Source organism: Phoenix dactylifera, chromosome 14, assembly GCF_009389715.1.
Source record: "Phoenix dactylifera cultivar Barhee BC4 chromosome 14, palm_55x_up_171113_PBpolish2nd_filt_p, whole genome shotgun sequence".
Taxonomy (NCBI): domain Eukaryota; kingdom Viridiplantae; phylum Streptophyta; class Magnoliopsida; order Arecales; family Arecaceae; genus Phoenix; species Phoenix dactylifera.
Window position 1 is genome coordinate 9,175,529 of NC_052405.1, and position 20,829 is coordinate 9,196,357.

General features: G+C 41.2%; 1 protein-coding gene and 1 long non-coding RNA gene across 3 annotated transcripts; both read right to left on the reverse strand.

Moving 5' to 3' along the window:
* Positions 1–1,397: 1,397 nt before the first annotated feature.
* LOC113462292 lies at positions 1,398–7,118 on the reverse strand. 2 transcript variants are annotated; one of them, XR_005514807.1, is made up of 4 exons: positions 6,571–7,118; positions 4,490–4,554; positions 1,982–2,123; positions 1,398–1,908 (listed from the first exon to the last, which is right to left on the reverse strand). It is a non-coding gene; the product is annotated as an uncharacterized LOC113462292 (long non-coding RNA). The 2 variants fall into 2 exon arrangements; XR_005514806.1 differs by having other exon boundaries at positions 1,551–2,123.
* A 998-nt stretch (positions 7,119–8,116) lies between these two features.
* Positions 8,117–15,326, reverse strand: LOC103704794 (probable sucrose-phosphate synthase 4). Its single transcript, XM_008788236.3, is given in 15 exon segments — positions 8,117–8,551; positions 8,659–8,786; positions 9,190–10,041; positions 10,659–10,705; positions 10,708–10,720; positions 10,815–10,868; positions 10,959–11,135; positions 11,233–11,364; positions 11,457–11,585; positions 11,766–12,255; positions 13,110–13,324; positions 13,414–13,477; positions 14,125–14,348; positions 14,727–14,816; positions 14,916–15,326. Coding segments are annotated over 15 exon segments (3,120 nt in total). The 5' UTR covers positions 15,132–15,326; the 3' UTR covers positions 8,117–8,262.
* Positions 15,327–20,829: the final 5,503 nt, after the last annotated feature.

The window sequence follows — 20,829 nt, forward strand, 5'->3', positions numbered from 1 at the left end:
TATTTTTAGCTAAACGGACCAGGTCAGCAAGACAAAGACTTTTAATTCCTGAAGGAACGAGTAAAGGACGGGGATGGGATCCAGGAGGTCATCAAGGAGGTCAAAAGGGAGTCAAGAGGAGCGCGAGAAGAGGAAAACTCCAGGGAGGAAGCAAGAGGATGGGAATTTCAAGTGCTGAGAGAGACCAGCTGGAGCAAGAGAAGGGGAGCCTCTTTTGACATCAGAACTGATGCATGCCACCTCATGAGTTGGTTGTAAAAAAATCAGGTTGGGAAAAACAGAAAAAAAAAAACTACGTGTGAATTTTTTACATGTGTGCTCCTATGTGATATAGACAAATAAACAGTGAAGTTACATCCAAGCCATTAAAAAATGACTATTTGGATTGGACTAGACACTATTGAGTCACAAGGAGAGAGAAAATATCTTGGTTTAAGTCCCTGACCACTTCAAAATCCTCAAATCTCAGCTTGCCAATGCAATCACCTCTCTCTCTCTCTCTCTCTCTCTCTCTCTTCTTTTTTTTGGTTTAAAACATTTTACTTTGTCCCTAGTGTATTTTGCAATGTTCTTCTTCTGTATCCAACTACTTATGTTTTGGCTTGGATGCATACTTGACTAATTGAAAGCCATTTTATTGATCATGAACTAGTAATTGGTGAGTTTTTGCACAAAAAAAAAAAAAAGGAAAACAACTGAACAACTTAATTATGTAAGAGTTGGTAGGAGTTCTGCACATGCTATGCATGCATGGAGGGAAGGTAGACAAAGGCTTTGTACAAGTATGTAAAAGCAGACATAAGAAATAATTATACAAACATAAACTATAAGAAGTTTACTTATTAGAGTTGCGGATTTCTACGTAATCTTGTCCCTCTAGTTTTCTTAAATTGCCTTCCTCCCCAATATTTTGAAAATTACAAAATTATCTATCTTCAAGCATATAGAACCCTCCATTTGGTTAAATTAAAATGGGATCACTGTCATGGTTTTTTTTTTTTTTTGATGTTAACGACCCTTTTAGCCTTATTATGGAATCGATCGATTGATTCATAGGTGAAGGCATAAGGAAATTTTCTGGCTGTTTTACAAAAATCAAGAAGATAGACTGTAAGATAGATTGTAATTTTGAAAAGCTGAATACATCCCTGACATAATTTTAATATTTAGTTTTAGATAGTAGAATCAAAGAGATTTTAAAGTTACTTGGACAAGTCGTCGTATTAATAGGCAAACCATATAGATTGTATTTACAGTCTAGAATGTCAAGGGATTTTCTAATACTGATACTAAAATTAGAAGTTCGTATAATTTAAACTTTTACTGTATGGCATGTTAGATATTAGATACTATGATTAATTACAAGTTTGTGTGGCAGAAAACACGATACAGGCTGCTTTTGGTTGCACTGTATAATAGAAAATTTAGTATATGTTTCTAACAAAAGCCAAAGCATGTAAGTTAAGACATCAGATCAGCTGGATCTCCCAAACTTGGTATTTCTTAACATCAAAGGCAAAGCATGGTCCAAGGGTCCCCCGACCCCCCCCCCCCCCCCCCCCGCCCCAAAGGATGATTCCATGAGCTAGGTGCCATGGCCAGGACATGGGAGAGCCTGGCATGCCATTTAACTTGGTCCATTCACTACATTCCATCACAAAGAGCATCAAGGTACACTCCTACAGCAGAAGTAGGTGAAGTTTGTCATTGCCAGCAATTGGTAGTCTTTGTCTAGGTTTGGCTGAAAAGCTATGCTTCCACTCCTCCAGATCTTCCAGCCGAAGGCAGTGCAGCCAATCACTCTCTTCACATCAACCTGATTATCATTTTTCACAGCGTCGCACGATGACTTAAAGAGTAATGATCTCAGCTATCGATCACAATACATAGTCAAAGTCTTCAGTCTTCCTGATCAGATTACATCACCACAGAAAATACTTATTATGAGAGAGGGAGAGAGAGAGAGAGAGAGAGGTTCTACCATGACATGCTGTGATAGCTTGATTACATCCCTTTCAACAATGTCAAATTTTGCCCGGACAGCACAATTTTAGAAGCGAACTTTCTTGATCTGCCAACATTCTCAAATGTGAATACAGTCCTCGAAATTGGAATAAAATCAACTGCAGCAGATGGTAGAAGATAAGCTACCTTGTGCTCGTGCCATTAAAAGTCCAGAAGGCAAGATGGAGCAACCAAAATTTGGCATTCATGAAATCTTATATGAAAAGGCATGGAAAATAAAAGACAATCATTCCAATAAAGAATATGTTTTAAATACACATTTTTTCATAAATCTTTTCACCATAGGAATATATACTGTTTAAGAGAAGGGTCAGTCTCATAGAAATGTAACTGGACTTGCATGTATCTGATACAAAGATATGGTCCAGATTCTCTAGAAGTTTTAGATAAGAAAAGCAAATAACTGAAACATCTTATAATAAGATCATAATTTTGTAAGCAGACCCCAAGACTAGAAAATGCTCGCTAATCAATACAAGATAAACCAAGCAAGAGTGGGCTCAGCCCAGTTCTCGAGCCCGGGCACAGGTTAACTTATACTGGCTTAAGTTAGATATATGAGTATATGTCATAACCCTCAAATTGCTTTAGGTCATTAGCTCATTATCTTGCTAATGCTATGCATGGGTTCTCAAATTGCAGGTAATGGCTTCTGTTGTCCCTATAACGATCAACACAGAAGCCATGCTGTGATGTTCTCAGCTGATGCTGCAAAGCCTAAATCCAGGCTTACAAAACTGAGATTCATCAATACCCTATTAACAGTTACCGCAATATGCAAATTGGAGGAAACTGAATGCATTATTCTTCCATCAATCAAACTGTCATTTGATTCTAAACTACACTGACCGAAAAGGAATCTGTTTCTCTTCTAACTTCCCGAGACCTACCCAGGGCACAAATTAGATGAAATGAGCAGCATAGAACTTACAATAGACAGTATAACTTTTGCTAAGCATTTCTCGTATGACAGATGCCCAATTTTGGCATCTAAAATCACACAGCCTGACTGAGTTTGATATCAACTGCAAAAGTCAATATGACCATCATCAAACTTCGTCGCACAAAATAGTGGTTGATTAAAAATGTTCAGCGCACATAGGCAAGTTCTGAATTTTGCCATATCATTTGGTCGTCCCACAACAAACATAGCAGACCCATCAAAAGCAAAGCTGATGGTTATGGTTATGGTAACAATCCTAAGCAAAAAAGCAAAAGATGAAACAATTCAGTGAAAGATAAAAGAACTATACCGCTAGGGCATCCCCAACTGTCGGAACTTCTTATTTGTGAAATTCTTGAGATAACTGAGAGCCTGCATCCAGTCCCTTTATCCACGTGACAAACTAAAGATACTCTTATAAATGACTTCTTGAATTTAAACACAAAAAGAGGGGGAAAAGGATCTTCAAACTAATCCTTCAAATTCTCTAATTCAGTTCCCTATGGAACAAGTTGTGCCATTACATGGTTTCTAAATCAAGATTTTGGCATGGCAAGGATGCAGAATCATGTAACCCAGTAATCAACATAATTCTCGAAAAATGAATTGGATAATTATATTGATAACCAAAATTAGATTTGTTGATGGATCAGATCATAAACCGGTTTCAACAAACCAATCTGGTGGGACTTTTCCTTCTTCTTTCCAGATCTAAGCATTTGATAGTGATCTGGATTTGCCTAACCTGGCACTTATCAGAATGGATTCAAATAGGGGTTTAATGTGATCCAATTGCTAACCTATAGGAATGCATTATATATAATACAATAGTTCATGAAAATATATGAAACTGTCGATGTTGCTCCACCCCATAACCACATCCCCTTGCCCATCCCTCTCCCTCAATCACTCCCACTCTGTCCCACTCTCCATCCCACCAAGCAAAACCTCCCACCCCCTTCCCCAACCAAACCACCCACCATCCGACCACCCCACCAACCAAAAAACCCCTCAGCTCATTCTCCATCTGCTCACTTTTTAGCGAGACAGAGAGATATAGAGATAGAGATAGACAAATAGATAGATAGATAGATAGATAGAGAGAGAGAGAGAGAGAGAGAGAGCATCAACCACAGTTTATCTCTAATCCATTCCTTCATGATCCCGTTTCTTTCTCCCACCTTTCTCCTAAGAAAGAGTTGCAGCTATGGATTCTGCTCCCCATCCTTTTAATTAAGCATTTAAAATTAAGCAAGGTTTTCAACCCTTATGGTAAGGTGGAGGAAGTGTACAAAGCATGCAACATTACATGAAACATGAGAATCATGATAAAGAAAAATGAGAACATACAAGTTAAGCTCCTGATGTTTATTGCTTACAATAAATAAACAATATTGAAACCGATACCATTATAACGTGGTTGGCCTACCCAATAAGTTTTGCTCAAACAGTAACTCTCTGGCAGACTAACAATCCAATGGTCATCAATTCAATCAGCTAAATCAATAAGGAAAGTCTCACCTCATTTTTGCTCACATAGCCAACTTTTGCACTACTGTTACCAGACATCTTCAGCAAATCCCTACCTGTGTCATGTGAAAATTAGGTCCTCAGAGTATTTTACGATTTCACAATCTCGAAAATAAAATTTCCAGATCATTAAACTGAAGTCATTAAGATAATGTAGAAGAGTCAGATGTTAACAGCAAACAGCAGTCAGCAGAGTGAACTACCACAGATGACACGATTACAAATTCCAAAGCAATTGTCCATGTGTCTATTACTCAAGACTGATCAAGAAGGTCCCTCAAGAAAGCAATTTATCAATCCAACCCCATCACCAAAGTATTCAATTTCACATATAAATTGGCATCATAATTGTTGTGCTCGTTTCTTGGTAAATTTTCTTATATCCACTACTAGTAACTAGTAGAAGGATTAATAAGGCTTTCTACATGTTTGAATAAGGTCCACTATGTTTCTTGTCACATCAAAAACAATTTCTTTCTCAATAAAACTAGTGGAATGCATTATAAACTCAGACAGGTTTGACTCTCTTGCCGAGGTATCATAATCAATGTTTTACCTGGATGCCTAACACTTGTGTCAGGTGTCCAAATCTTCAGAAGAGTTATACACAGGGAACCTTCAAAAAATTCAGGCACACGGACTCATGCGACATCGTGTTGATATATTTGCAAACATGTATAGATGCACATATGTAATGAAAATTGGTCGGATCAATTGTTTTGTAACATGGTAGAGCTTGAAAAACTTATATCAGATGTTATATTCAACTTGAAAAATTCTAGGTATAAGTCCTTTGAGTTACATGTACCTATGAATGATGATATCATGGCTTGTTGATTTGAAGTGTCAAGGAGTGTCAGGAAGCATCTAAGTGTAAAAGTTCCCAGGCACATTAAAAGCCTAAATTTCGAAGCGTTCAATTTGTTATAAAAAAAGATTAAACTATAATGGTTACTTGCAGAAGACCAATTAACTTTATCAGTTCTTCTCACATCATTAAATGAAGTTGCCATGCAAGAGAGCTATCAAGCTAGATGGAAAGTTAAATTCTAAAAATTATGTAATACAAGAATACCTCAACCATGATTTGGTATATGTTATAACCAAAGTTTGCCTTGGGGTAAAGAGAAAAACAAGGATCAACTGCTGCCTATTATCATTCCTCCTATCACAACCAACTTTGCAACTCTTCATCCATTCCTTCTTCCCTTCTCCATATACAGCACACTTTTATCCATTCTTTTTTTTATTATTCTAGAAAATTCATTGTTAATCTGAAGCGGATTCCTTATATGATAATTCAAAATCTGAGATATATTCTCGGCTTTGTTCGGTTTGATCTATAAGTTTTTCTGTAAGTCCATTAATTCATTTCATTTCGATAACATTTTTCAATTTAAATTCAGAATAACATGAAAATAATTTTAGATTTGAGAGGGAAACATGGCATCACCAAATTTCTTTCTCCTTCAACAGCTTTCCATCCTCATGAAACCATACAGCTCACGGGCATTCCTCTAAACAGACTTATTTCAGTCTATTGACGTCACAAATCCTTCAACTGACACCAGGTTTGTGCACATTACATACATTCTGCCTAAACATTAATTTGGTGCACTGATGATTGCTAAATTTCTCTATAAATAAATAAATAAAAGTGCAACTTCTAGTGTCTCCATCCACCAAAAGGGATGCATATCATTTCCACGATGAAACCATCATCACAAGTTTAATGTTCTGGAACAATTCAGGTTTGTGCACATTACATACATTCAGACAGAATTCATATTGTAGAAAAATAAAACATAGCAAAATTATAGCATAGCAAAATTTGTCAAGCATTATTAACAAAACCACCACTAGCAACAAATTATTAACCAGTAAATTGCAAAATTGCTTACTAGTCAAATACTTCTTGAGAATGTCGTGACTATGGATGAAACTACTACTTGATCAATTCAATTACGTGAGAAAAACTCAAAGAATGTTGGGACTATGGATGAAACTAATTAGCACCAGCACCTCCAGACTAAATCAGTTTAAGATAAAAAGAATAAAAAAATGATTTCTACCTGCCCTGGAGCGCAAACAACACTTCATCCGAAGGAGAGACATCAATCTCCACAAAATTTACCCAAGAATCAAGATCAATCTGGTAGGCTTCCATTTCTCAACAAAGAATAAGATCACTAAGTATTGACACTCAAAAAATAACTTCTTTTTTCCACAAATAATGGCAAACGGATCAAATTTTTACGGCGTTGGGAGCGGCTTCGATCGAATCGCCGCCATGGGCGCAGGCGAGAGGAGGATCTTTCAACCAGCCGCACTTCCGCTATCGCATCCGAGGCGATGCGAGCTAATAAGAACGCCAGGGTTTCATAAAAATCGGATTTGTCTGCGATCAAATCAAGGATCGGAGAGCTCTCTAGGATTATGGTTATGGGGAAGCGGAATGACCTGGTGGAAGTGGGGAGAAAAAAAAGGGAGGAATAAGGGCGAGGAAGGCGAGGAGGAGGAGACGACGGAGTCTCTTGGAAGCCAGGTGGGGAATATCATTGCCCTCTCCTCGGAGGCCGGAGCAGCCACCCTTCCCATCGGAAAATGGACGGAATTGTTAAAATCGAAAACCGGAGATTTTGGATAGATTTTGTTAAAACCGTAATTATTTAATCACACATGATAAATTTTAGATATAAAATTAAAAAATTTAAATAATATTTTTTATTTTTTTAAAATAAAATGTTATAAATGATATCAAAATAGATCCGGCCTATAATTTATTTGGACTAGAAGGTACAATAATACGAATCTATTTAGATAAATTTTGAGTATTTAAAAAAAATAAATAATATTTTTTAGCTATTTTTTTTTATAAAGATCCAATGCAATGAGGCAAGCACTTACTAAATAAGTTTCACAAAAACGCAAGGTGACTAATGATATACATAATTAGATAGTGCGTATTACACTATATGCCCAAAATGGTAGTACACTATACCGATCACAACTGTTTGTTTTCATAAACCCCATTCATCAAGTGCTGATCTTGATGCACTGCCTCAAAATAAATGGTTGATACCATGCACCGCTATATGATCCGTAGTGCAGGATATAATTCTCTAATAGATATTTGTTAGCTTTTTTAGAGTTTAGATACCGTACATTAGGCTTGCTAACCTTGGTTTGTGAGATGCATAGGAATTATACGATGAGATGCAGTGGAAACTCTTGATGGATGCATATAAATGAACTAATAATTAAAAATTATTTCAAATAATTAATATAATTTTAATTTAATTTTTTTTAGTCAATATTAGAGGTCAGGTTCATATAAATTAGTGAAGGCTAAACATTGCGTGAGCTGATTAGGTTGAGTACCCTTGCTGTATAACCATTCAGTTTATTCACAGAGCATTTTCCAGAGAACTTCATCATACCAATCATCTTAAAACTTAGTACCTATATGAAAAAATCATAGACATGCAAAGTTATGAAGCTAAAGAAGCCAGTTAGTAACAGACTTTGGGTTAGCCAAGAACATTGTCCACAGAGGCCTTATTTATCTGTCTATTTTTTATTTATTTTTGGGAAAATAAGATTGCAATTTTTTTAAAAAAATCCTTTTGTAGTTGTTCATAAGATTGCTCCTTGTAAACCAGAGTCTACAACCACTTGTACATCAACTTACATACCAGTTACTATAATATTTGCTTGGTTAGCCAAGCAAATGTATCTGTGACAATAATATCTGCATCAGTGTATCAAAAATTAATATATCTCGTCCCAATTTTCTCAATACTAGTTTGCATCTCGGAAACGTCGTAACCTTCGGCTAGAGAGACAATGTTCGGGCTATCCAAGGGGACTACATCTTCTCTCTTGTAACTGTTGACATCACGTAGAAGCTTCTCACTCCCATGTTTAACCAAGCCTTTGAGTACTAAAGTCTTGTGGAGACCAGGAAGGAGCTCTTCATGATCTGTATCCCCTTGTTCTCCCACAAATACCACCACTTTTGAAAGATCAATGTCCCATCTTATTGATAAATACCTTCAAATCATGCCCAAGTTGATGGTAGTGTGTTAAAATCCTTGATACAAAAGAAGTTTTATTGATTGCAATGATAAAATGCCCAAAAACAAAAGGCTAATACTAACCTTAATGCGTGTGACCTTGATGCAAATAGAGGAATCACATTCAAGCGTGTGCATGTCTGTGTGTACACTAGGTTGCATCGGAAGCCACGCATCCGAAGTCTTTGTCGAATAGCATCAATCTTCCAAACCTAAAGATATTATCATTGTATTAGTTTCGCAAACAAGGGTTATATTAACCTTCTTTCATTTATGCCTGATTACAACTAAGCATCGTAAGCAAAAAGAAAGTATGATGCTTTTGGAGGCCTAATGTTCACCACAAAGTTGAGATTTAGATCAAAAAAAGATATCCATACTCAAAAATTAGTAGAGCTGGCTGAGCCAAAAACCTAATTGAGCGAGAAGAGACTCATTCTCTCCTTCTAGCCCTGCATCGAGACTTCGAGCCCTGGATGTCGGGTCATCTTATGTATGATATTATTCTTGTTAGTTATTTGATTTTAAAAAAATTCAGTTGGTAGAAAATAGATTAATAAAATATATTAATTTTAATAATTGTAGGAAAAAAAAAAGCCCGTAAAATGGACTCACCTTAGCTCCAGCCTTGAGAGAGTAAGCATGGCAGCGCGAACTGCAAGCCTGCTCGTCAACGGTCAGATCATCCCCCTCGGCCCCATCCATCATCGCCAATCGCAGCACAGCGGACTTCACATGCTCTGCAGGCCATCTGTACTCCACGTGTGTATTATAATCCGTGTCGGCAATCAGATCCCTCCAGGGATGGCACACCTGGCTCCCGCTGCTACAGATCAACGCATCAAACTCCGTTGGATCCACGTGGCAGCATCTCAACGCCTCGACCGTCTCCATGATCGTAGACCCCGTGGAGAGCACGTACCCCGTTCGAGGACCACCAACCGCCATGACCTTTCTGATGGTGCCCTCTAAATCGTCGATCACCAGCCGTCCCTTTTCATCGTAGCAATCAGCGGCGATCACGAAGAGCTCGCGTCTCCTGCCTGGGGAGTAATCGACGGGAGCGCTGGTTGCGGCGTGCGTGCGGTCTGGACGGTGGCGATGGAGGGCTTCGAGGATGGCGGCGACGTCGGTGCCGTTGGGTTTGAGATCGGCGGCGGCGGCGGCGTCGAGGGAGAAGCGGAAGGAGAGGTCGTGGTCGTCGGCGACGTCGCGGAGGGAGTCGGTGAGGGGCTCGTCGGGGAGGCGTGGCGCGACGTCGAGGCGGGTGGTGGGGTGGAGGGTTCGGCAGTGGGCGACGTGGGAGAGGTAGTGGCGGCAGTGCTCCGGCCAGGAGAAGCGGTGGATGTTTCTGAGGCCGCTGCGGCGGCAGTCCAGCCAGAGGGATTTGCTGGAGACCAGCTTCAGGAGTGCATCGGACATGGCATGGTGGTCATGGGGATCCACCAGGAGGCCATTGTTCAGTGCCTGGCATGAAAAATATAGCTGTTAGATTACTACTTCCTTCGCAGCCTTCTTCATATATTTGGTTGGTCTGGAGTGAAATCATGCGACAGTTTTTTTTTTCCTTCCTTCCTTCTCAGCTTAGTCTGCTAATTACACCAAACCAAAGAAGTTGCAAGAGAAATGGACTCTCGTTGCAGGAGAAACTCAGGTAAAATGTCTCACTAAAATCGATTCCCGTCCACCATTAATGGAGCCATATATAGTTTAACCAAATGCATGCACCTTAAAAGAAGTTGAGCTCAAAGCAAAGCTGCAGTGGAAAAGAAGACTGGATCTCTCATCTCTGCAACTCAAATGTGAGGTGGAGATGATCCGAATTCAAGAGAGGTAGCTAAGCAGAAATCCACTAGAGACTACCAAGAATGGGATCAGTTTGCATTAAAATATTAGGCTATGTGGAAAGAAAGCAATTATAAAAAATACCAAAAGAAAAGCTACTTATATTATATAAGTATTTAAACCACCCTGCCCAATTAAAAACCTCTGCTTTCTTAATTACTGAAGAGATAAATTTGTACTTATAAAGTAACCCAATGAAAGTTTTCTCACCAAAATACGAGAGAGAGAGAGAGTTTTACCTTGATTATGTCTACTGGTCCCCCATTCTTGGTTGCGACGACCGGAAACCATAAGCAGCCGCCTGCAAAATTTTCGAACAGCTCATATAATCCTTGAGAAAAAAAGTAAAACCAAGTATAAGTTTTCATAAAGAAATCAAAGGAAGCACTCCTTACCTCTATGAGAGTGAGGCCAAAAGGTTCAACCAGGGCCGGATTGATGAAGACTCCCTGCCAAAAATTTAACACCAATTAATCCAACGTATACCAAAGCCAGACCGATTTCAATAACGTGGCCCATGATGGGTCATTCTCCAATACCTTAGTCTTTGCTGCAAGACGGTATACGTGAGGAACATCACTCTGCTTGTGGTGCTTGGGGTATGCCACCTGACCATAGAGATCATACCTGTCAATAAGCTTGAGGACCGCCGTCAAAACCGCCGCCCCGCCGCCCGACATTTCTTCGATATCATCTCTGGTGCCCAGTATCAGTGTCTGCAATAGTGCTCAAGTCCAATTACTCCCACTTGTCTAAGTTCACTACTCACTAAGACATCATGAAATGGATGGAGGCTAATCATGGACTAATTACCAAGTTTGCAAGCTCTCGAAGGGGGCGGTGCTCGCCAAATGCCTTGAGCAGTGTCATGACATTCTTCTTCGGGTCGGGCCGAGATAGGGCAAGGATCATAGGCTTGTGAGGGTTTGTGAAGAACCTCATTATCTGCACAAGGCTATCTTGTAAATTGTACTTAATAACAAAAGCAAGGGAAGTAAAAACGGATGTTACAATTAAGCTCAAGCTTGTCTTATAACCTCAGACCATATGGGAGGTAAATCTCTCTTGCCCTGAGTTCTATCCGAGCCGATCAACGATGAGAGATCGCCATCCCCTTCCGACTCTTGAGTGCTCACATGGCTGAAATCCATCCCTGGTGGTATTACCTATTAATTGAGCAAGCCATTTGTAATAGAATCATGCAGTCAAAAAAATAACTCAAAATAACTCAACAGCTATGAACGCAAATGGGCTGGGCTTGGGCTGAGCAAATCAAACATCACCGGAACATGATTTAGCCCATATAGCAGCCCATTCGCACCACTAGATTGGAATCGATTGCTTACCACCATCCGAGGCATGTAACGGCCAAGGCAACTAACACCTCTCCTCCTCCTCACCCTGAGCTTCCTTTCTAATCTTATATCGAAACCATCATAAATCCCCCACTGCTCGTCGATCTCCTGGCGAGTGCTGGTGACAACCAGCTCGGTTGCATCGAGCGCCGCCTCCTCGGCCTCGATCCTTCTCATGATTCTATATGTGGAGTTGATATTTTCTCTGCTTAGCCTGCCTTGCTTGAGGAGTTGCTCAAGTTTGTTCCGGCCTAATGAGTGGCCTGTCATCACCATAGGCACGCCGAGGGCACCCGAGAGGCGGGCCGCCGCCTCGCCGGCATCTGCATAGTGACCATGGATCACGTAAGGCCATGCAGGCTTGGCACTGCCATCCTCACCAATCTGGTCACTCAGGGCCCGAGCAACGTTTGTAACGTGGGCCAAGGCCCGGTCCACAAACTCAGGGAGGTGCGGCCACAGAGACTCCTTGGGCAAGTACCTGAGAATGACATGAAGAGTGAATCTGAGGTTAAGGCCCATAACAATCGTTATAGTGGGCCAAGAGGAGTCAGGTGTAGGCCTGTAACGTTTGCTAATCAGATAAATAGATTCATTGATTTAGTGCTAACGTCATTAGATTGGACATAGGTCCATCTAATGAGAAAAAAAAATACATGGTGTCCACACATTGTTTCAACAGAGTGTAGCCACTAGCATGGTTGCCCTGGAATAAATCATGATCCATTTGCATTCCTTCAGATGATGATATATGGTTGGTTGGCCGATGATTGTTAAAAATATAAATATGATTCTAAATGAAAAATTTGGCATCTAAATTATAGTGTTTCCTCCTACAATATGTCGAAGACAATGTTGAGTTTAATATCGATAATTAATTCCTTTCTACACCTTGATCTTTCTTCCATTTGATGATTATGATCTAGTCGTACTTTGTTTTGTGCGCATTCGGGCTTGCATCTTATCCACCTTGGGCCTATTCTATATATATATATGGGGTTAAAAAAAAATCAAAATAAGGGACCAGGGATAAAGATTCCAATGAACAAGCCGGGAAATTATTGACTGGATCAAGTCAACTAGCTCGGCAGTGGATGAATCCAACCACAAACAAACATCCGCAAAGACGAATAAAAAAGAAACAAAAGGGTAAGGCGCGTAGTACACATATATTTGTGTGTATTAGTTCGCAGTTCGATTGATCTATGAGCTCAACGGTGGATCAGGTCAAACTAAAAATTTGCCTAATCATTACATACAAACCAAACTCTAGAGCATCGTGCAACTTTTTTCTTTTCCCTAAAATTTTATCAAAATGCGCGTTCAATATTTTACCTATCTCGAGGTCCACATGGCAGTCGAATTATGTAGGCCCCACAGGAATCACCATCAATGCTTGGATCACGATCGGACGGACGGGTCAGCATCTCGACCGGCTCACCGTAGGTCCAGTCAACTTGTGGGGCCAAAATTTGGCGAGTCAGGAGGTCCACACGGTAGACTCCCTTGGTGGCAGCCAGAGCCCGGGCTAACTCCACCACATATTTTACCTGATCATCACCTATGATGTTAGAACGAGATCATGTATATAATGTTTTCCAGCCACAAAGAATTCATGCAAATGTTTTTGATGGTACACCTGCCCTCCTGTGTCCGAATCTCTTCCTAGTTCCATGTTCTCTCCACGTACTAGTCCATGCAAACTGCAATAAAAGCATACGTTAACAATAAGTTCTAAAGAAATTAGCCATATATAGCCATTTTTGGCACGTAAACTATGTTAATCTTGTAGGTCTTGTTGTAAATAAGCAAGCTATAGTACACCTGATTCCATCATGTGCCTGAGTTATGCATCTAGTGCATGATTAATCCAGATATCTAAGTGCATCATCGATTTGGCAGAATGTGCTCATGTTAAAGTTTTATAAATTACCATTTTTATCAAAAATAAAAAAATTGCAGCATCAGTAGCAATAGTGACATTCTGCTACATTGGAATCCCTAATAGATCTCATACTAAATGCTTTTACTTCTGGAATATTATTACGCTTCCACCACGTGTCACAAGGCATGCCTAGCTTTTCACTTTGTTCGATCCTAAAGTGAGAGCCGTTCCACACAAGCAATATTAGTGACAGCCAAGTACCAAACCTTGACATGATGTGCTAAGACCATATACTCCATTTAATTAACTAATCTACGCTCATTTATTGAAAGTTTTTCCAGGAGAGTCCTGGTTAACATGGATAGAAGACAGAGTGAGACAAGATCCATGTGCAATCTATGTTCACCTCTAATAGCATAATCTAATGTTGTGATTTAGATCACTGATGAATTTTAGTGAGATCACCTGATGAGCACGATGTAGAGATGGTTGCTCTTCCCACCATCCTCCTCCCACATCTTTATATCTGAATCAATACGCAACATTACAGCACAATCTTTGGAGATCTCTGTGATCCCTTGTCTCCCTTCCTCCTCGGACAACTCGGAGATATCCTCCGCCGCATCCTTACTTCCTCGTCTTTGCTCCTCTCGTCTTTTAGCCAGCCGTTGTGCATCATCCCGCTTGATCTGCAATCATTTTTCGAAAGTATGAAGAACAATAAAGTAACGCTGTACCCATACACAATTTTTGCACACTTATACTTTTACATGCTAAAATATATATATTGATATAGCATAATAGCAATCATGATTAGGGCAATGAGGGCAAGTGTTTTCTATGATAAGATAATCATTTTTCTAAAGTATGAAGAACAATAGAGTAGCGCTGTACTCGCACACAATTACATGCTAATACATATGACATAGCATAATTGAAAAGTTTTTAGGAAAAAAAAAATAGTAATAGCAATCATGATGAGGGCAAGTGTTTCCTATGATAAGATAATCAAATGATCAAGATGAATGCCAACAAAAAGAATAAAGTAGATCTGTCATCACCACCACCTGCTTCTTTTTGCGAGCCAGATGCCAAATTCTCCAGCACAAGTTTTCCAGCCGGTTGCTACGCTCCTGGCTGTTCCTTGTTGCCACCACCTGTATGTAAGTATTAGCAACCCTCTGATCAGTGATCCCCTTCTACGAATCAAGTTCAGACGGTTGGAACAAATGGAGGAGATCACCATTTTCTAATACCTTGATCCAGGTCTTGTGGAGGTCAGTCTCGTCACATCGGTCGACGACTTCCTCCACGAAGTATTTGGTAGGACTGTATCCTGGTTCTTTTCCGTTGCCGAGTTCTTCTTTCTCCAACGCCGACGGGTGGCTCCGTTGCCGAGAGCCAACGGACCGTTTGGCGCCGGCGTCTAAGATGGCCTCCAGATAGCCGTTGAGCCACTCGTTTCCCGCCATCTCTTCCCCTCCTCGCCCCCTTGGTTTCTTTTCCTCTCTTTCGCTCCTTTTTCTTGGACTTTTATAAAAAGAAGTTGGACTTGGGGAAACAAAGAAATATAAAATGGAGAATATTTTTCTTGGAAATTATTAAGGAAGAGAGAGAGAGAGGAATGAGATTGGAGTGGGGTGTGGTTGTGGTTGGAAACCGAGTTGAAGGGGAGAGTGAGGTTGTCCTTTATATAGGAATTTGTGAGAAGAGTGGATGCCCGGAATTTTATTAGTTTGTGATAAGAAATTATTAGCATATCCGAACAGGACTCCTTGGGGAGAATAAGTGCATGGAATAACATGGGGATCATGACAATTAGCGCGGCCGACTCTAGCTTGAGTGGTCACTATTCTGGTCATGGTTCAAATGAAAAGAAAATTGCCTAGAACTAGGTTAGATCCAATGCTTGCAGTGCCGACCTTCGACCGAGGGCTGAAATGTATGAAAAAAAAAGGGGAATACATGTTATGCACATGAAATTATATGTCAAAACCTGTGCCTTTAGGCAATTTCATGCGCTGGTGCTGCATCAGGCCATCAAATGGTTCGATGAGCATCGATTCCGATCCTTTCCAAGCGAAAAGGAGGCAAAAATCGCACAGAAGAGAATGAAATCCAGAAATTGTAGGACTATTAAAAGTGGGGTGAAAGATTGTTGTACTGTAGAGTGACTAATGATTCTATTCTTTGCTTCTTCTGATCCATGGATGAGCAGACATTAGCAATGACATGCATGCATCACTATTTTGTAAAGTAGCATTGTTCAAAGAATTATACGTTTATGCACCGACTAGTAAAAGATAGAGTAGAGTACTTTAGTAACAATTTTTGTGAAAAAATATTTGAATATATGTGGCCAACCCGGAGATACCTAATATGCTCCGGAATCTGTTATTTTTCGATTTTTTTGGATGTATCTGTACTCGAATTATACGAATTATCTGTTTCAGCATATATATATTTGAATAACGATGAACACCATCAAAGTCTAAAATAGAATAAACTGGATAAATTTAGACCAGTTTAACAAGTAGGCTTGCCTTCATGCAAAGGTACAAATATTTAAAATGGGGCAAAAATTTGCTAATATTCACCCTCACTATTGGTAAGTTGGTGTTGTTTTCAAACAATATTGTGCTAGTTATTGGAAAGAAATGCACTCATTGATGATACAAGAGCCTGTTTTTGTTTCTTAATGACCAAGAGTACTATCAAAGCATGATTAAGATGCATTCTCCACTTACTCCTGCCCTCGCATCACATCTCCACCGAAACAAAAGGATCGCAAAAATTATTGGAAAAGCCAGAGAATAATCTTTCTCTTCATCTCATATTCCCCCATATCTTTACTTCTCTGTTGTTAGGTTGTACCTAGGGTTGTTGGCATCCTGCCATGCTCTCTCCCTTGACACACATCCTAATGATGGATTCCACTTTAATCTTCCATGTCCGAATATGCCCGCATACGTTGCATATAACCACAAAAGATATGGCCCATCCACCATTTCCCATCAAACGTGTCCTCTGTAAAACAACATGATCATTACTTAAGAGGTGATGTGGATCAACCAAAAGATTCTAGATTGTAGAGAACAAGTCTATCTTGTATGCTATTGTACTAACAGAAGATCATATATACATGTTGATTACAAGAATCAGCTTACCACCTAATTAGACTGCATGCATGTAGTATACAACGTGAATTTGGAAGGAAGATGAGAGTATTGAACTTTTGTTTGAGGTTTGGTAAGTAAATCAGCAGGCTGAATCTGAGATGGAAGATGGTGAAGATGAAGTGTCTTGGTGAGATGTTGATGCCAAGTAAAGACAACAATGACACCAATATGCTTGGTGAGCTCATATTAGCATGATTGTTAGCAATCTAATTAATAGCACTAATATTATCATACTAGAGAGGATCAGTAGGCTCAAAAGATGGCACCTGTTGCTGGAAATTGGACCCGGGGGCCGCCGCGAAACCAGGGGAGGAGGAGCTCCGCGCCGGGAGGGCGGACGGCGGTGCGCCGGCCGACTGCGTCCTCCATGGGGATGAGAGAGCAGAGAAGAGAGTGCGTCCTGTCCTGTCCTGTCCTGCAAAAAAGCCGGTGGCCGGGCTTTCCGGCGCCGGCCCTCCGATGCTTAAGTCAGAGGGGGCGAGTATGTGGAGAGAGCAAGCAAGAGAGCGAAGAAGAGAGATATGTGGAGAGGATCAAGAGAATATTGTGCTCAATTGTGTCTGTGCTGTTTATTTTTTGTCCCGGTCCGAGTCCGGATCCGGTCCCCCCTTTCTTTCCCCCAGGTTCCCTTTTATAGAGGGATATTGTGTTACCTGGGAGGTGACAGGGGAATTTGTCCTCTTTTGTAATAATTGGGCACCATTTGGCCCATTAATGGCGTAGTAGAGAATAAGGCCGAATCAGACCGGAACCAGGGAGTTGTCACAGTCGATCGGACCTGTTGGAGTGGTTGAACCGTCGGCCGTGGTGGGCCTGGGGTCCGTGGATGGTAAGTGCATTTATTACCGAGTGAACCGGCGGTCAGGGAGAGCCATACGCTTTGATGGTTCAGTGATCCGGAGATCGCCTTGAGCCGTGTTCATTAAATGACTGAGTGCATCGGAGACTTGAGGGGGTCTCATGCATTAATGGCAGGTCGTACCGAATACCTGCGGAGATCTTATGCCTTGATAACTTGGAGATAGCGGCAGGTTGTAGTGGAGTTGCCAGGTCCCTTAGAGGGTTAGGCGGGAGTCGAACATTTGGTCAAGGCAATCGGCTCGGCAGGGGTGCCGAGCCGAGCTGGTCGCCCAATGGGGCGCCCTGTGGCGGGGTCACTCCTAGTACTTCTGGTCGGCGCCCTTCGGGCGAGCACCTTCTAGCCGAGCGCCTCTATTTGGCGCTTTTTGTCTCTGGTCAGCGCTTTCTAGTCGAGCGCTTCTCTGGTCGGCGTCCTCCGGTCGGCTCTTTCTAGCCAAGCACCCCTACTTGGTTATTTTGGTTGGGCGCCTCTTCTTGGCGCTCTCTCCGGTCGGCGCCCTTCAGTCGAGCGCCTTTCTGGTCGGCACTCTTTGACCGAGCATCTTTCTGGTCGGCGCTCTTTGGCCGAGCGCCTCCGCGGCGGTATGACTTGGGGTTTTTCCCCCAACAGCACCCATATTTGCAAGGAGCCAATTGTGAAGCCCAATGATCTCAGTAGCAGTAGTGGGAATAGTTCATAGTCCAACTTCAGCGGATGAGGTGGAGATGGTTATCTGCCTCCTAGAATTCCAGAGATAAGGAAGGTGCCAAGAAAGACATAACAGCTAGTGATGGAATTAATGATGATCAACAGGATTACTTCCCAGGAAGCATCGGAGAAAGTATAAAGCTTCAGATAGGAAGAGCTGAATAAAAGCTAGGTCTGTAGAGTAGTAGCTTGAAGATAACGCAAAAGGCATAATAAGAGATGAGCATAGTGAACTGTTATTGGGGGCATAACAAAGTGGCTCAAAACATGCATATATAGCATGAGCATGAGCATGCGCAGGGGGACGAGAAAGTCACGGTGGTGGTATCATATAGACTTCCTTACGTATGAAAAAAGATAGACATTCTTCACATCAAGCTGATAAAGTAGCCATCGATGAACAGAAACCAAAGCTACAAGATATGATGAACTAGCGCATAAGTCTCCTTGAAGTCATTGCGGTTCTCCTGCTCAACTCCATAAGCAACAAAGCAAGCCTTACTAACTCTCGATTCAGCCATCAAAGTGAGTCTTGATCTTGTAAACCCACTTGCAATTGGTGGAAATCTTGTTAGGGGGAAGAGGAACAAGGTCTCGTATACCCATGCCCTGAAGAGCATTAACTCCTCGGACAATATTGTTGCACACTGCTCGTTTATATTAACCTTCTCAGCAGGGTTAAAGGCTAATCAGATATAAACAACAACGTGAGCAACCTTGGCCGAAAAATGAGGGGGAACAAAAGGAGAGAGAAGAAGGAAATAAACAGTTTCTTAACTACATTATTTTGTTCATGAACATCATGACAAGATTTGAGTGAGTTTCTCGTAAGGCATGGAGGCCACCAAATTCATAAGAGATGTATTCACCTCAGGATCAGGCCTGTTTCTTATGTAACGGGCTATGTGTACTTGGCGTGCGCTTTCGTGTGATTGTGCCCCCCATGGACTGACTGGATGCTGTAGTCGCTGGGCTCTGGCCTACTTTCGGCCTCTTAGAATCATTGTTGATTGATTTGTGATTGAATGCACTAAACTTAGTCGGCCTCCATAAAGGTTGATTGCGCCAAACTTAGTCGGCCTTACTAAATTTTTTCTTGATTGATTTGTGATTGATTGTGCCAAATTTAGTCTGCCTTACCAAACTTCGTTAGCCTCCTAGTACTATGTAAAGGCTGCTCCTATACATTGTAAATACAGACAGAAATATAATTCTCTTCTCTCTTTTTTAAACTCGGCAGGCATGGTCCCGCACTAAACCCCAGAGGACCAGGTGAGCATGGAGCAACGGAACACGCCGTCCCGTCAGAGTGCTTGGCGAAGGTTAATTTGATAGGCGCGTCACGCTCTCGATCATGCAGAAGTAGCACGCCACACCGTACTATCAGAAGCTCAGCGAAGGCAAATTTGGTAAGCGTGGTCATGCTCTCTATCACGCAGGAGCAGTGCGCTATACCGTACCATCAGAAACTTGGCGAAGATAAACTTGATAGGCGCGGTCTCGCTCTCGATCATGCAGGAGCGGCGCGCCACACCGTCTTGTCAAAAGCTTGGCGAAAGTAAACTCGGCAGACGCAGTCTCACTCCAAACTCTAGAGGACCAGGTGAGCATGGAGCAGCGCGTCACACCGTCCCGTTAGAGTGCTCGGCAAAGGTGAACTCGGTAGGCGCGGTCTCGCTTTCAATCATGAAGGCCTCTATCATAAAGGCGTTGTCGTCGGTCCATAAGTTCATCTTGGTTGATCAGCTTGCATACGTTTTCACCAAAGCTCATCCTTCTGACATCTTTCGATTTCTTATTTCTAAACTCAAGTTGATGTCCATATTACCATCTTGAGTTTGAGGGAAGAAATCATTGTTGATTGATTTGTGATTGATTGTGCCAAATTTAGTTGGCCCCCATAGAGGCTGATTGTGCCAAACTTAGTCGGCCTCCATAAAAGCTGATTGTGCCAAACTTAGTTAGTCTTACCAAACTTCATCTTAATTGATTTGTGATTGATTGATTGAGCCTCCTAGTACTATATAAAGGCTACTCTTATACATTGTAAATATAGATAGAAATACAATTATCTTTTCTTATCCTTCTATTTTCAACACGGCCGTTGTTTAAATTAAAAAAAAAAGAAGAGAGGAAAAAATTGAGCCAAGCAACTCAAATCATTAACATATCCTTCCCCTTTCAAATAAAAGAAAGCAAATTACTAAAAAGAGCAGCTCTGATCTAATAAATTGACACAGCATCTTACCTAAACTTTCGGTTCCACCTCACGTAGGAGCAATTGGCTAATACCAAATTCGAATTCCAAGAAGAGTAAAAAAAAAAAAAGGATAAAGGGAGAAAGAAAGTGGTCAGAGAGAACAATTAAAAGGGGGTGAGGAGAATGGATGGCCCTGGCAGTGGAAGGACATTAGTGGGAGTCATGGTCTGGTAGGATATCTC